At 37.2% G+C, this 16170-nt stretch overlaps 2 protein-coding genes across 2 annotated transcripts in view; one reads left to right on the plus strand and one right to left on the minus strand.

Annotated features, from left to right (window-relative positions):
• The window catches only part of SCEL (sciellin), a 732032-nt gene that overhangs the window by 145435 nt on the left and 570427 nt on the right, over positions 1-16170 (plus strand). The gene's annotated exons all lie outside the window — the stretch shown is intronic.
• On the minus strand, positions 1086-14587 carry FBXL3 (F-box and leucine rich repeat protein 3). The gene is made up of 3 exons (XM_081815080.1): positions 14417-14587; positions 11083-11254; positions 1086-3570 (listed from the first exon to the last, which is right to left on the minus strand). Exons 1-3 carry the CDS (start codon positions 14429-14431, stop codon positions 2927-2929), a joined length of 831 nt encoding a protein of 276 aa, XP_081671206.1. The 5' UTR covers positions 14432-14587; the 3' UTR covers positions 1086-2926.

A 16170-nucleotide genomic window follows, 5' to 3' on the forward strand; every position in this document is an offset into this window, starting at 1 on the left:
TAAAACAATATATTCTTTTACTGGACTGATTATTCTAAGGATAAGCTCTTGGTTGTCTTTTGGAATAAAGGGCTTTGTGTCTGTTTGTAAGTCCTATATGTCCTTGTGTTTAAAGGATAGTTGGGTGTCAGAAGCAGGTAAAATTCTTCTGGCTGCTTGGTAACAGTAAAATCTCAGATAAACTGAAGCTGGAGTCTACAAAGATTGTTCCCAGTTATGTATGGGGTACAGATTACAGCTTCTTAAAGGACATAGTTCAGGCCTAAGCCTTCTTCACACCAACCCCACCCCTCCCATTTATCTATTCTAAGCTTTTCTCTAAATATAAAAATTTCTCTGAATGCAGTAAATTGATTTAATCTTTAGTCATGCCTGTTTTTTTTTTCCTGATAGTATTGTTAAATAGCCCAGATTACGAAGGGAAATTGAAGTTATTTTCTAGAAGCTGTGAAGACAGGAAATGAAAATCATTTCAATAGTTTAGAAACTATTCTGGTTGGGACACCTGGGTGGTAATAAAGTCTGTTAAGTGTCATACTCAGGTTGTGATCTCAAGGTCATGAGACCGAGCCCCAGGTCAAGCTGAGTGGGGCTTTGTGCACAGCAGAGTCTGCTTAAGGCTCTTTCTCCCTGTGCCCCTCCCCTCAGCTCTCTCTCTAAAATAAAGCTTAAACACAACAAGCTATTGTGACTGTATGGATTTATAGAAGACATGTCTCTATGAAAAGGCTACCTGGGTTTAAGGACTTTTAAGAATTCTATTTCAAAATAATCTGTTTTATAATTCTTATTCTAAAAGCAGAGTCTATTCTTTTTAATTTAACCATTTTCTTTATAAAATTTGAAAAATAAATGTACATTTCACAGTCAGTTTTTATTTCCTATCACTTTAGTCATCAGAGTTTATTTCAAGGATAGATTCCATTTGCCTAATCTTACTACATCTTACCATAAACTTATTTAATATTAAACACTGTATTTATCAAATACAAATTTGAAACTAAAACCCTAAATTTGTATGCACTTGTTGGAAAATCAGGTACATTTGTTAGGGTAGTTTTTAAAAATTAAAATAATACAACAGCATTAGTAACTATCTTTATTCTCAAATTGATAAAAGCATTTAACATATACTTTACAGTATAAACAAAGTAAGTGCTATGCATTTTGGTTATAAAGTGACAAAGTATTTCAAGCATTATATAATTCAATTTGTACAAAAAAGTAAATTTCCAAATAAAGCTTTGGTTAGTAGAACTGATTATGTACTGTCAAATCCATTTTCCAAAGTTGTTCAAGGAAAAAAAGCTTCATCCACTAACACAGGTATTTCTTGTACAAAGCTATTTACTATTAGTGAGATGGGAAAATACTACAATAATTGCTTTTAACTTCCAAGTCTGGATCAGCCTTTTTTCTTCTCATTTATGTGGCCAGAATACCATGACTTTTGAAAAATCACCTTTTACTTTATTCTTAGGAAGGTAATCTATTTAAAAAAATAGATTAGATCTGTAAGACTGTTTCCATAATTACCAAGATGCTTTCTAAAAGTTTCAAGCATTAATATATTAGTCCACTGGGGTAAATCACTTCTAATTTCCCTTAGGAAAGGTATTATCTACTAGCACTAGTGCTCAGAATCAAAGCTTATATAATACCTAAAAAAACTAAATGTAACCCAAAACTTAATATTTTTACAGCAATGTGTGGATAACCTTTATTCATATGAAAGTAATAAAAATGCTACCTAACTTAAATAATATAAAATAGCATTTTAACCAAATGAAAATCACAAAACTTCAGACATTTTTCTATTAAAATTTTCCAGTCCACTGAGAATATTTACTCAAAAATATGATTATGAACTTAAATATATCCTCTTTTAAGTTTACTTGTTTATGCTGAACTGTACAATTGGTGCTCCTTTTATGATTTAGATAAGCTCTACTTATATAACTATTTAATTCCAAAATGGAAAAATGAGCCATCACTAAAATTCACTGGAAATAATATTCTTTCATGGAAATAATTTATAAACATTGTAAAGTTCTACTTTAATTACTTTAATTTGGCTTTAGCTTTTCATTTCAATTATTGTATAATACTTCAAAACTAGCTTTAACAAAGATAAAACCAAGGAGAACTGGTAAAGCATTCCTTACTTTACACTGGATGCCTCAAAGTGTCGCATACATAGTAACATCACAGAAAAGAATTTATATGGTTTAGCAGATTATAGAGCAAACCTGAAAGTTTATACAAAGTTAAACACTGCCTCCCTTCCTGTTTTTTTCTTTTAATTTGATCTTGGCTCTGTTTATTATCCCTCTATAATAACCACTGTGACACTTCCAGTTTTCTAAGAGATCCAATTACTTACACATACCTCTTTAAACAGCTCTGTAACATATTTCAGAACATTCAACCAATCTCTTTAATTTGGTACGACATATCCTACATTTTTTCTCACAAAATGCTCTGTCCTGAGCTATATTAAACACCTTATAACAGGTGTATGTATAACTGAAGACCCTAAAATGTCAAGTTTACATTTTTAAAAAAATGCATAGAGAACGTAACTTTGGAAAACCTCTTAGTACTCACTTCTCAGAGACTAGTATAGGTTTTGTTTCTTTCAGACTGTTAATCTTCATAACTGGTTATTACTTTCAGATCTGAACCACATTTTAAAAGATTTTTTCTGAGCTTTGATTGCTATTAGGCTAAAGAAAGAGATGGAAGTTTTCTGACCGAAACTGGTCCATAGGTCTTCCAATAACATCCTTACATATTCAATGCAGGTATCAAATTTCCATGCCACAAAATAGAATTACATCAGAACTACAGGAAATAAACTCTTATTATAATACAATATGCTTAATGTTAAGGTGCTATTCATCATGCCCTACACATCATTCGGTCTTTACCAAGTAGGCATCATGTCTGGAAACCACACCCTACCAAGATGCTTGGACACCTCCCAATGGATCTGCTCCAAACTATATTTTTGGTCAGGAATTAATACTTCTTCCATAATGGATAACTGAGACAGGCGGCCACCACACATCTTCACAAACTCAACAAAGGCACTACATGAGACTTCACATTCCCCTAGTCCAATAGCTGACAAATTTTTACAACGTTCTGCAATGCGAATTAACTCTTCATCAAGTGGCCGTAATCCATTAGCACATACTACTAGTTCAACTAGTCTAGGGCATGTCATTCCCACACGGCCAAGCACATCTTTGCTTACTGATCTCCCAAAGTAAAGATGGGTGGCAGGTATCTCATACCGAAAGAAAGGATCAAATTCCTCTTCATATAAAAAAAAATACATCACTAAGTTCACTTTTGGTGAATGTCTGATGAAAGCATCCCAGCTGCTCTTCTGAATAGTATGGAAGTGTGTCTGTCCAGGATTCTCACTAACCACATCAATGCGCAAGTGTTCTAATCGGACGTGTTTTTCAGAAGATAAAGCAAGCAGCAATTCATCACTTAACAAGTGGTAATTCAGGGCCAGTTCACGTAAGCCATGACATTGATCAGCCACACAAAGGATACCTTGAAAGAAAAAAGACCTAATTATTTACAAATTTTTGTATAAATTCATCATCTGTTCAAAAAATTTAATCAAGTACAGGTCTCACAATAAAGGTTTACCATATTTCCCTATCACAAAGCTATACAATTTAAAATTCAGTTATATGGTTGGACTAGCAGACAGTCACAGTTAAAAACCTATTACTAATTCTATAAATCTGATACCTTAAAAAGACATGAAGCTCATTTAACAACTTAGATCATAAATTATTAATAAATACAGTTGACCCCTGAACAACACTGGGGTTAGGGGCACTGACCCCTGTACAGTTAAAAATCTATGCATAACTTTGGACTCTTCAAACATTTAATCTTTTTTTTTTTTTTTTAAGATTTTATTTATTTATTTGACAGAGAGAGACACATTGAGAGAGGAGCACAGGCAGGGGGAGTGGAGGGGGGAGAGGCAGGCTTCCCGCCGAGCGGGGAGCCCGATGCGGGGCTCGATCCCAGGACCCTGGGACCATGACCTGAGCCGAAGGCAGACGCTTAACGACTGAGCCACCCAGGCGCCCCGACTCTTCAAACATTTAACCACTAATAGCCTACTGTTGACCAGATGCCTTACTGATAACATAGTCAATTAATACATATTTTGTATGTTAAATATATTTTGTGCTACATTCTTACAATAAAGTTAGAAAAAAGAAAATACTAAGGAAATCATAAGAGGAAATATATTTATAGTATAAATCTATAATAATCTGTAAAAATAATCTGTAAAAAATCCCCGTGTGTGGACCCACAAAGTTCAAACCCATGTTGTTCAAGTGTTAGCTGTATGTTAACATTCCATAACTAAGTAAAGTTTACCCCAGTAACAAATGGACAGTGTCATATTCTTTAAAAAACTGATTATTAATACCAAACTTGCAGGTTAAGCCAAGAAAAATTATATGATCATTGCTACAAAGGCCAAAGGACATTTTTTGAAATTGAAAACTTAATCCTAATTAAAAAGAAAAAAAAAGGTAAAGCCATATAAAAGAATCGATGTAACTAAATAAAACATTTGACAATTTTTTAAAAAAGATTTCTAACACATGAGCAACAAAGTTTTAACTGCTAATAGTGTATTAAACTTATCAAATTTCCAAGAAAAAAAATACCAAGATACCACTAGATAAATGAGTCAAAGATAATAAACAAATTCACATTAATGGAAATATTAAATATAACATATTCTCACATAACCAAAAAACAGTTCTATAAATGTTTCCCTATACTTAAGGCACTATGCTTCAGAACTGCACCAAACCTCTAACAGCAGCAGATCTTACCAAAGGTCAGTACCTGGTCAGTGAAATGGCCTAGTATAAAAATTCTACCCCAACCAGACAGCCTATACTACTTGATAAATGATCCATTCAAACCATTTATTTCTTGTGTTTAGAAACAAGGATAGGAACAAAACACACATCATATTATCTACTATTTATTGTATAAGTATGATATGTCAGGTACTAGATACGTTATCCCATGAATACTCAAAAAAATCTAGAAAAGTAAGTTTATTTTTATTTTTTTTAAGATTTTATTTATTGACAGAGAGAGAGATAGCAAGAGCAGGAACACAAGCAGGGGGAGTGGGAGAGGGAGAAGCAGGCTTCCCGCAGAGCAGGGAGCCCGATACGGGGCTCGATCCCAGGACCCTGGGATCATGACCCGAGCCAAAGGCAGATGCTTAACAACTGAGCCACCCAGGTGCCCCAGTTATTTCTATTTTGAAGTTGATGCACCTAAAGACAGCAAAGCTGGAATTCAAACACAAACTGACTCTTAAGTTCATGTGCTTAACTACTGGTTGAGAAGTGACAAGACAGAGAGGCATCAATAAGACAAAGCTTAATAGCAGTGGAAGGAGACTATAGGCAATAGAATCAGTGAAGAGAGAAACTGAATCATCAGTATAGGAGTCACAAAAGAGGGAATAAAAGACATCTGTGCTGAAGCACCTGGGTGGCTCAGTTAAGTGTTTGATTCTTGGTTTCAGCTCAGGTCATGATCTCAGGCTGGGGCTCCGTGCTCAGTGCAGAGTCTGCTTGTCTCTCTCTCTCTGCTCCTCCCCCTCCACTCTCTCTCTCTCAAATAAGTAAGATTTCATTTATTTTAGAGAGAGAGAGAGCACAAGCAGAGAGAGCGGGAGGCAGAGGGAGAAGCAGGCTCCCCGCTGGGCAAGGAGCCTGATGCGGGACTCGATCCTAGGACCCTAGCTAGGATCATGACCTGAGCCAAAGGCAGATGCTTAACCAAGTCACCCAGGCATCCCTAAAATAAATAAAATCTTTAAAAAAAAAAAAAAAAAAAAAAAGACATCTGTGCTTCACTCTTCAGCCACCGCAGTTTTTGTTCTCCATAAGGTGTGGATATACTTTGAAATAAATCATTACCCAAGATAACCTGATCTCTGTTCTTTATAATCTCATAAAGCCTGACAGAAAACAAATACATGGGGAACGGTAACCAAAGACGCAAATAAAAGAAACAGATACCATTGGTAACTATTAAAGCAGTTGTGGCAGGCATAATTCTAAAAGTGGTCCCCAAGATTCCACAACCTAACCCTCTGGAACTTGTAAATGTGGTAAGATACCACTCCCATGATTATGTTACGTTATACAGCACAGTTGGCTTTAGGATTGTCCAGGTGGTGCTAATCTAATCACATGAGCACTTCAAAAGCTGAGTCCAGTTGCAGAAAAGAAGTCAGACTCAGGGGCGCCTGGGTGGCTCAGTTGGTTAAGCGACTGCCTTCGGCTCAGGTCATGATCCTGGAGTCCCAGGATCGAGTCCCACATCGGGCTCCCTGCTCGGCAGGGGGTCTGCTTCTCCCTCTGCCCTCTTCCCTCTCGTGCTCTCTGTCTCTCATTCTCTCTCTCAAATAAATAAATAAAATCTTAAAAAAAAAAAAAAAAGAAGTCAGACTCAGAACTTCTCTAGCTAAGCAGACAAGCTGGCTGAGCAAAGCCTATAGCTCTGACCTATAGAACTATGATACTACTAAATCAGTGTTGGTTTAACCTGCTAAATTTGTAGTTGTTAGTTACGCAGCAATAGAAAACTCAAACAGGGGCGCCTGGGTGGCTCAGTCGGTTAAGCAACTGCCTTCGGCTCAGATCATGATCCTGGAGTCCCTGGATCGAGTCCCGCATTGGGCTCCCTGCTCGGCAGGGAGTCTGCTTCTCCCTCTGACCCTCCCCCCTCTCATGTGCTCTCTCTCTCTCAAATAAATAAATAAAATCTTTAAAAAAAAAAAAGAAAACTCAGTTACTATATGATTCAGCAATTCCACTCATAGGTACATAACCAAAAGAAATTAAGCCTTATGTCCACAGAAAATCTTACTTGAGTTTTCACGGCAGCATTGTTCGTAACAGTCAAAAGGTGGAAACAACCCAAATATCCATCAAATGAACAACAGATAAACGTGGCATATATCCATACAAAGGAATATTATTTGGAAATAAAAAGAAATGAAAGACTGATATATGCTATAACTTGCACAGAAATTCATTATCGGTGGTATTATCAATTCACACAACTCATTTAGAAGAAAAAACAGTAAAAAGCATAAAGAAGATCCAGAACCTCTGACCTAGTTCTTCTACTTAATCATCTCTGTCTTATGGAAGAAATTAGTAGAAGCAAACCGCTATGCGCCAAAATAGTTTTTTTAAATCACAGCAAAAATGTAGAAGTAGCCAACCTTAAAAGAATTATAAGACAAATGGTGGCTTACCAACAACACAGAATACTAAGTAACTAAATGTTGATTATTTCAGCTGATACTTAATAAGAAGTGTCTTCATGTCAAGCCCTGGTGCTAGCGCAATAAAATACAACATGAACAAGACAGCCTTATCCTAATAGAAGGCAGCAGATAATGAAACAAGAATGCTCTGGGAGTCATAACAAGGGAATCAAGGAAGATTTCCCAGAACTAACACAGTGGGATATAAAGAATTAGAAGGATCAAGTGAGGGCAAGAGGTGAGGGAGAAGGAAAGTGAACAGTATTTCCTATGTAAACACCCAGACATGGAAGAAAACACAAACCTTCTAAGAACTAAAGGGAGCTCAACATATAGTAATGCAAGTAAGGTAACATCTTTATGGATGAAGCCCAATAGACAGGCAAGGGCTAGATTATATGGGACCTTGTAAGCCTCAGTAAGGAGTTGGGATCTTACCTAAAGCATAGTGTGAAGAAAACGAGAAAAAAATCAGATTTGTATTTTAGGAAGATTACTCTGTCTGTAGCATGGAACTCACATTAAAGAAGAGCAGGCTGCAAGTTAGGAAATCAGTTTAAGAGGGTACTACACAGGGGCGCCTGGGTGGCTCAGTTAAGTGTCCGACTCTTGACTTCGACTCAGGTCATGATCTCAGAGTGGTGAGATCGAGTCCCACAACGGGTTCCTCGATGAGCATAGAGTCTGCTTATCCCTCTCCCTCTGCTCCTCCTACCCACCCCACTCATGCTCACATTCTGTCACTCTCTTGCTCTCTTTTAATAAATCTCAAAAAAAAAAAAAGAGGGCCCTGCACAAAAATTATGGGGGCCTGTACTAGAGTAGTAAGAGTGGAGATGAAGAAAGGTACAGTGTCTTAGTTCAGGCTGTTTAACAGAATACCACAGACAGGGTGGCTTACACAATAAACATTTATTCCTCACCGTTCTGAAGCCTGGAAGTCCAACATCAGGATGTTAATAGCATGGTGGGGTTCTGGTGAGGACCACAATTCTTGCTGGCTTGTGGATAGCCACCTTCTTGCTGTGTCTTCACATGGTGACAAAGAGATCTTCTCTCTCCTGTCTCTTCTTATAAGGGCACTAATCCCATTTATGAGAGCTCTACCCTCATGACCTAACTCTCCCAACCCAATTCCAAATACCACCACATTGCAACTTAGGGCTTCAGCAAAATGAAGGGGGATTGGAGAGGGGATCGACACAAACCTTCAGTCCACAGCGCAGAGATTCAAGGCATACTTTAGGGATGGAGTCACCAGACCTTGGTGATTGAAGGGATGTAGAAAGGGTAGGAAGAATCAAGGATGTCTGTCAGGTCCCTGACAACTAGGATGGATGGTACCATTTACGAGATAGCACAAAGGAAAAGGCGAGAGATTTGGATAGAGGGAAAAGAAAGTTCATTATGAGTCTGAAGTATCAGTGAGACACTCTCGAGCAACTGGGCCATCGGCAGCTTAACGCATAGCTCTGGAGTTCCGAGCACCTCTAAGTAGGAAGTGTTAACATATAGAATGAAACTCAAACCAGAGATGACCATGACACAGCCCAGAGTTTGCATAGTAAAACAAAAAAAGGACCCAGCACAGAACACAGTGAAACACCAAAATTTAAGGAATGAAAAGAGAAATCAGTAAAAGAAATGGTAGGAACAATCAGAGAGGAAGGAGGAAAATCAAGAGTACAGTATCAGAGTCAAGTCACTAGTATCGAATGGTGCCTAGAAATCAAGCAAGTAGACAATTATAAGGACTATATGAAATGGGAAAAAAGTTTGATAAAATATTCAGTGAAGAAAAATAGAAAATAGCCCTTAATTTCAACTTCGAGAAAGAATAGTCTCACTATGCAAAATATAGATAGAAAGAAAATATGCAAATATGTTAAATTTTAAATTAAAATCCTCTATGGTTATACTCTTAAATTAAAAAGTATTACAAGTAACCCTCTTTCATTTCCCTTCCCTTCCTGAACAAAGCTTGCCCAAAAGCCATTAGGTAAGACCATGCAAGTTTACACATACTATCAGAATTGATGTGCATGTTTAATAAAGTAAATGAACAGGAGACAGACCAGGATAAAGAGAATAATGAACTCATAGTCTTACAGAGAAACCAGAGACCCAAAGGCTCTCCTATAGTATGGGAAGCGCTATAAGTTATGTTCAGAGTGCTACGGAAACAACACATGGGGGATCTAAACCAGAGAGAGGAAATAAGAACAAAACTGGATCATGTGAGCTCAATTCTGAAGGCTGGCCTGGAGTTAGCTAGATGAAGAAGTTGGGGGGAGGGGGACGGTATTCCACAAAGTACAATGTACTAAGCACACACACAGGGACTAAGAACTGTAGTTATGTAGGACTCAAGTAAAAGCGGCACGTGAATGAATAGCAAATAAGATTAAAGAGATAGGTGGAGATCAGGATACAAAGGGCCTTGTACCCTATGAAGCTATGAAATATAGACCACACTCTCACAGCAAACCTATACTGTAGATAGAAAATGTAACCAAGGTCACATCAGAAGTAAATGCCAAAGGTCCATTCTTCTTAAATTATATTTTATTCAGATAATCACTTTCAGTAATAATCTAGAAGTGGCAGAAGCAGCTAGGGAAATACTGCAATAGACCTAGCCATTCCCATCACCAAGACCCTCCATGTAGGACACATGGGCAACAAGTAAGTAATCTCCATCCAAGAGGAAATCATTTTCTTGGGGGAAGGCCAGACTTTAATTATGGCAAGAAGGTGGGAAGTATTCTGTAAAGACATGAAGGATTTAACACTGTGTCTTAAAAACAGGTTTCCCAAGTAACACAGCCAAAAGACTGGGAGGGATGTCAATAGTGGGAGGATGTGTCAGAAGTGAAGCATCAGAGAGTAGTAATACCAAGTGCGAGTTTATACTTACTTTACAATACGAACCATTTGGAATTTAAACGATCTCAAACTGAATAATGTAGTAATGCTTAGAAAATTCTATAAAAGTTAGAAAGAGCTTTCATAATGCTATTCCCCATTCAATGGGCTCTCAGCTCCAAAATTCAATGTAGGAATAGGGTTATCTTGCAAAATGTAAGATGGCAACTTTAGCACAACTCTCCTCCCTTTACACAGTGAGAAGAAAAGCAATTATTAAATTGCTAATTCAAAACCTACCCTGCTGGGGCGCCTGGGTGGCTCAGTCGGTTAAGCGGCTGCCTTCGGCTCGGGTCATGATCCCAGGGTCCTGGGATCGAGCCCCGCATCGGGCTCCCTGCTCAGCAGGGAGCCTGCTTCTCCCTCTCCCTCTGCCTGCCTCTCTGCGTACTTGTTCTCTCTCTCTCTCTGTCAAATAAATAAATAAAATCTTTAAAAAAAAAAAAAAAACCTACCCTGCTGGCTCAACTACAATTAGAGAAAATTCTATCTAACCTGAAGGGACACCTCAGGCAGATCTAATACTATCTTTTTTTTTTTTTTTAATTTATCCATTTTCTTGCACAGGTTGGACACAAGTTGCCAAATAAGAGTAGAAAATAAGTTGAAAATAAGTGTCTAGGCTAGGAATGCTACAGAATTTATGCTATTGTATTATGACATTAAAAATATGTTTATGCAATAGAGATGAAATAATCATATTAACCCATCCACAAGGTTAATGGTCACAGTTTTTAATTTGATAAACACATCAATACATTTTACTAACATGTCATCTGGCAAAAACCACAACATACCTGCTGGAGAGACGTGAGGACAGCTGCTCATTTTCAGCAGCTTGAGTGTATCACTGTTGTTGGCCACTAGTACTTTGAGGGATGGATCATCTACTGGGGTATCATCTATTTTAAGCGAGGACAAGGATTTGGAGTTTACAAACACTACCGTCAGTGCAGAAATAAAGTGAGACTGAAAAGCAAAAAAATTAAAACAGTTGCAATTTTCACAAATGAGAAGGGGGGGTGTTCATATAATTCACATATGGTTCATCTGAACCCTAATGTTATATTACTGTTTTAGGCGTAGCATCCCTGCACTCTGTTGTTGGGGATATGGTAAAAAAGAGAGGTGACTATTTGCGATCTTTGAGGAAAATCTTTTTAGCTGTAGAAGAAAGAGATTTCAAGCCACAGGGTGAGTCCTAAATCACAATAATCACTGGTAAGTAAAAAGACAAATTACGGATTCCAGGATGAGAATACCTCTCCGATACTTCATATCACATCTGGAAACCCTACTCCAGTGTTTTATAACACTGAACCACATTCTTTTTTGGTCTGATAATGACCATTAAAATAGTAATTATTATTGGCATAATCATTAAAAATTATAATAAAAATCAACTCAGAAGCTATGAAAGACTCACTTGGAATATAAAAGCTCAAAGAAAATTTTATTCTAAAATAAGGAAAATCACACCTAAATAAAATTCCAAGTTTAAAACTCCTTTAAATATGTTAAATTATCTATAATATTTTCAAGCCATTTTATTCTAATGTATTTTCCCACAAATGTACCAGTTATTATTGCATTTATTATATACATGTAATTATCTGTTGGACACAGAATCTGACCTGAAGGAACCACTGTAGTATAGCAGGAATTAAAGCATGGTCAGAGTATGTAACTTGGAATCAGCTAAAACCAATGGACAAAGAATCCAGGAGTAGGAAAGAGAGGTAAACATATGCTCCAACATCTTCCTCTACATAACCAATCTCACTCTCCATTTAGCTTTATAAATTCACTACAGCAGTTAAAAGGAATGAGGGTAGGCTAACAGCCAAGAAAGTACAATGAAACACCATTTTCATGATCACATACCCTAACTTTCTTTTCCCCTACAATTAAGTAACTGGTTAATTAAATTCTGACCTATTTAAATGTTAATAGCTTTCTCCTAAAACTTTGGCATCAAACTCAATTATATCTTGTACAGTCACATGTCATTAGTATACTCATGACTGTATCACTGCCTTTTCCTCATTTCCCTCAGATTTATCTCTGGTCAAATACACTTCTTTCATGTTCTCTTCAGCTCTCCCAGTATTTCCAAGATATAGCAATATCCTATTTCAATCTTCTACAAGAGCCAAAATGGGGGTGGGAGGTGGGGAGGGGGAACAATATAAGCATCTTAGACCCATTTAATTAAGGAAGGAAGCCATCCTACTAGATGCATCATAGTACCCAAAGAAAAAACTACTAAAGTACTAGTACTAGATATGTATAATGATAATCCTTAGTAGTAAGAAAAAAGGAAATTAAATTTGTTCCGCATACCTTTTAATATGGTATGTTTTATACTATATATTTGTTTTTTAGCTATGCTATGTACATAGAAAATCAATTCAGAATATATCATTTCCCATGTAAGTCAGTGCTCTAACTGACTTAATCAGAATCTCCTGGACTGCTCATAGGAGGGGGAAAATCGAATAGGGAAAGTAATCCAAAATCTCAAAGTTTCTAAAGGTGATTTTCATGTACATTAAGTTTGAGAACCACAGTGCTCTGACCCACCTACTTACAATCTTAAAATGTTGAACAGAGTATCTTACCCATCTCCCTTACCTTACATGAGGAAAACATTTTATCTCAAATGTATGTAAAGAAACTTTTAAAAAATCAATTAAGGGGCACACAGGGCTCAGGTCATGATCTTAGGGTCGTTGAGATCAAGCCCCATGTTGGGCTCCACATTAGGTGTGGAGCTTGCTTGGGATTCTCTCTCTCCCTCTCACTCTGCCCCCGGCCCCAGCCACTCATGCTCACTCTCTCTCAAAAAATAAAATCAATTAAGACTTTGTAATCAACTGGTGATACATTTGTTACTGATATTCCATTCCATTACCACCTGGGTTATAACACACACTCAATTTAATACTATTTCTTCCTGAATCACCCTAGTAAATTAAACTGTTAGGTGTGTTAAATAGGTATCTATATTTTAGTTTGCAGTGTACTCTGAAAAAAACCTTTCAAATTATTGCTGGATGCTAACCTACCCAACATTAGCTAACAACTCAGGGGGCCTTTATCAATTGCCTTTCTAAAAATGCACACTTGGGGTGTCTAAGTGGCTCAGTTGGCTGGGCGTCTGATTCTTGATTTCAGCTCAAGTAATGATCTCGGGGTCATGGGATCAAGCTCCACATTGGGCTCCACGCTGGGTGGGGATTCTTCTTGAGATTCTCTCCCTCTCCCCCTCCCTTTGCCCCTCCTTCACATTCGAGCGTGCTCTCTCTCTAAACTAAATAAATAGGGCCGCCTGGGTGGCTCAGCCGTTAAGCGTCTACCTTCAGCTCAGGTCAGGATCCCAGGGTCCTGGGATCAAGCCCTACACTGGGCTCCCTGCTCAGCGGGAAGCTTGCTTCTCCCTCTGCCTCTGCTGCTCCCTCTGTTTGTGCTCTCTGTGTCAAATAAAATCTTTAAAAAATATAAATAAAAATTAAAAAATAAACTAAATAAATCTTTAAAAACGTACACTTATTTTTCTACTTTGAGACTAGTTATTAGAGACACCATATAATTACATGCAGGATTATGTTAGAACATATATATAATGAATATAAATAGTTCACTCTTCACCAAAAAAAAAAAAAAAAGTTTTCTTTAAATAAAATCTATGCATTAATCCAAGCTGCACTAATTTTTGCTCAAGAATAAATCTTCACACATTTACCAGAAGATTTTATAAGCTATACCTGTTCTTACTACTGGCACTGTCTACTTTTCTTTGATTATAATTTCACCAATCTGCTCTGAAAGTCCAAAAAGGGGCTGCTACATGTCTTTTTTCTAATATGCTTGTTTCTCAGTTTTACTTAGTCTCTTTTAGTATGTCCTGCTGAACCCTCTGCAAATTCATTCAAACTTTTCCCATCAAGAAGCACAAGGTAATCAGAAAAAGGAAAAGCTTTTTTAAAAATCCTATTGCCTAACCATCTAAATAGTAACCAGTTTTCCACTGAGTATACTATTTTTCTTACACTCTCATTGTCACTGCAAGAAATGGGCAGGGCTTCATTTGATTTCTCAGTAACTGCCAATAACAAAACCAGCAAATACCTTTGGTAAATCCATAAAGCTTGGCCGAGCCGTTGAAATAAGTCCAAGTGTTTTTAAAGAGCAATTTACCAGTTGCGATAATATATCGCAAGCTGCTTCAGCTGATTCTTTGCTGCTGTCCACCTTAAAAAAGAACACATCATTTAGCCACGCATATATTTACATTTCTCTGTGTAATCTTAATTTTACAAAAGCAAAACAGTTATTAGTTTATTACATTACAAAGAATTAATATTTATTCTTTCAATCATACACCCTCACATACAATGTCTCCCTGAAAAATTTTAAGGGCAATTGTCAAGACTTAAATTTTGTTATGATACAATATATACTTAATGTTGAAAGGACTTGGTTTTTAAGTTGATTTATTGCAAACTGACCATATGATATATAACCTAATGGAACACATGAATTTATAACCTCTGAAAAATAATTATATATTTGGTAGTGGATCTGATTCTACATGCAAATACAGTGTCTATGGTACACATGTTTCAAGGCACCATAAAGTGAGTATTTATTCAAAAGGTTCAAATTAATCACAACTTGGGATTCATCATTAATATTAATGGAAAGATGAATGTGAAATAAAATGAGGACATCTGACCAGTGAAGCATGAAAATCTGAACCAAATGAGAAGCAGCCGCTCCCACACATAAACATTTCCTGGAGGAAGAGTAATATGGACAAAAACTCCTATAGGATATGAGAAGGAGCTCCTTCTATCAAACAGGAAGTTGTTCCCTGGGCTAAAAAACATCTTAAGAGAGAATAGTTAAAAGTAATATTACTTTCATTTCCAGATTGATGTACACTACCTTAACCCAAAAATGTTCTCAAGAGCTGGTTGTAAAACTGATGGACTATTTCAGAACTGTTAATAATACTTTTCATTGGCTAAGTATTTCTACACAAGTGGTTCCAATGTGTGCTCCCTAGACCAGCAGCATCAACATCACCTGGGAACCAGTTAGAAGTGCAAATTCTCATGCTCAACCCAGATCATCTCAATCAGAAACTCTAGGGGTGGGACCCAGCAATCTTTGTCTCAACAAGCACTCCAGGTGATCATGATGCACATAAAGTTTGAGAACCACTGTTCTATACTCATAATTGACTATGAGCCTGTCTAGCCTAGTTAGTGATAAACTGAACACAAATATAATCAGGAGAGCTCAGGAGAATCTTAACAGTATGGTTCTTTTGGTAAATCAGACATTATATCTCAGGAAAATAAACAATCCCTAATAAAAATGTTTAAACTTAGCCATTCTGACTGGTGTGAGGTGAAATTAACAAGTCAGGAAACGACATGTTGGCAGGGATGTGGAGAAAGGGGAACCCTCCTACACTGTTGGTGGGAATGCAAGCTGGTGCAGCCACTCTGGAAAACAGTATGGAGGTTCCTCAAAAAGTTGAAAATAGAGCTACCACATGACCCAGCAATTGCACTACTGGGTATTTACCCCAAAGATACAAATGTAGGGATCCGAAGGGGTACGTGGTACCCCAATGTTTATAGCAGCAATGCCACAATAGCCAAACTATGGAAAGAGCCAAGATGTCCATCGACAGATGAATGGATAAAAAAGATGTGGTGTATATATTCAATGGAATATTATGCAGCCGTCAAAAGGAATGAAATCTTGCCATTTGCAATGACGTGGATGGAACTGGAGGGTATTATGCTGAGCAAAATAAGTCAATCAGAGAAAGACATGTATCATATGACCTCACTGATATGAGGAATTCT

The sequence above is a fragment of the Leptonychotes weddellii genome, chromosome 3 (genome assembly GCF_054177405.1).
Source record: "Leptonychotes weddellii isolate Sample4059 chromosome 3, ASM5417740v2, whole genome shotgun sequence".
Taxonomy (NCBI): Eukaryota; Metazoa; Chordata; class Mammalia; order Carnivora; family Phocidae; genus Leptonychotes; species Leptonychotes weddellii.

Bases quoted from the DNA above. Each gene is read 5' to 3' on its own strand.
- FBXL3 (XM_081815080.1), bottom strand. The intron at 3,571-11,082 runs GTATGTTGTGGT...TTTTCTTTCAAG, and splicing joins TCCTCACGTCTCTCCAGCAG to GTATCCTTTGTGTGGCTGAT.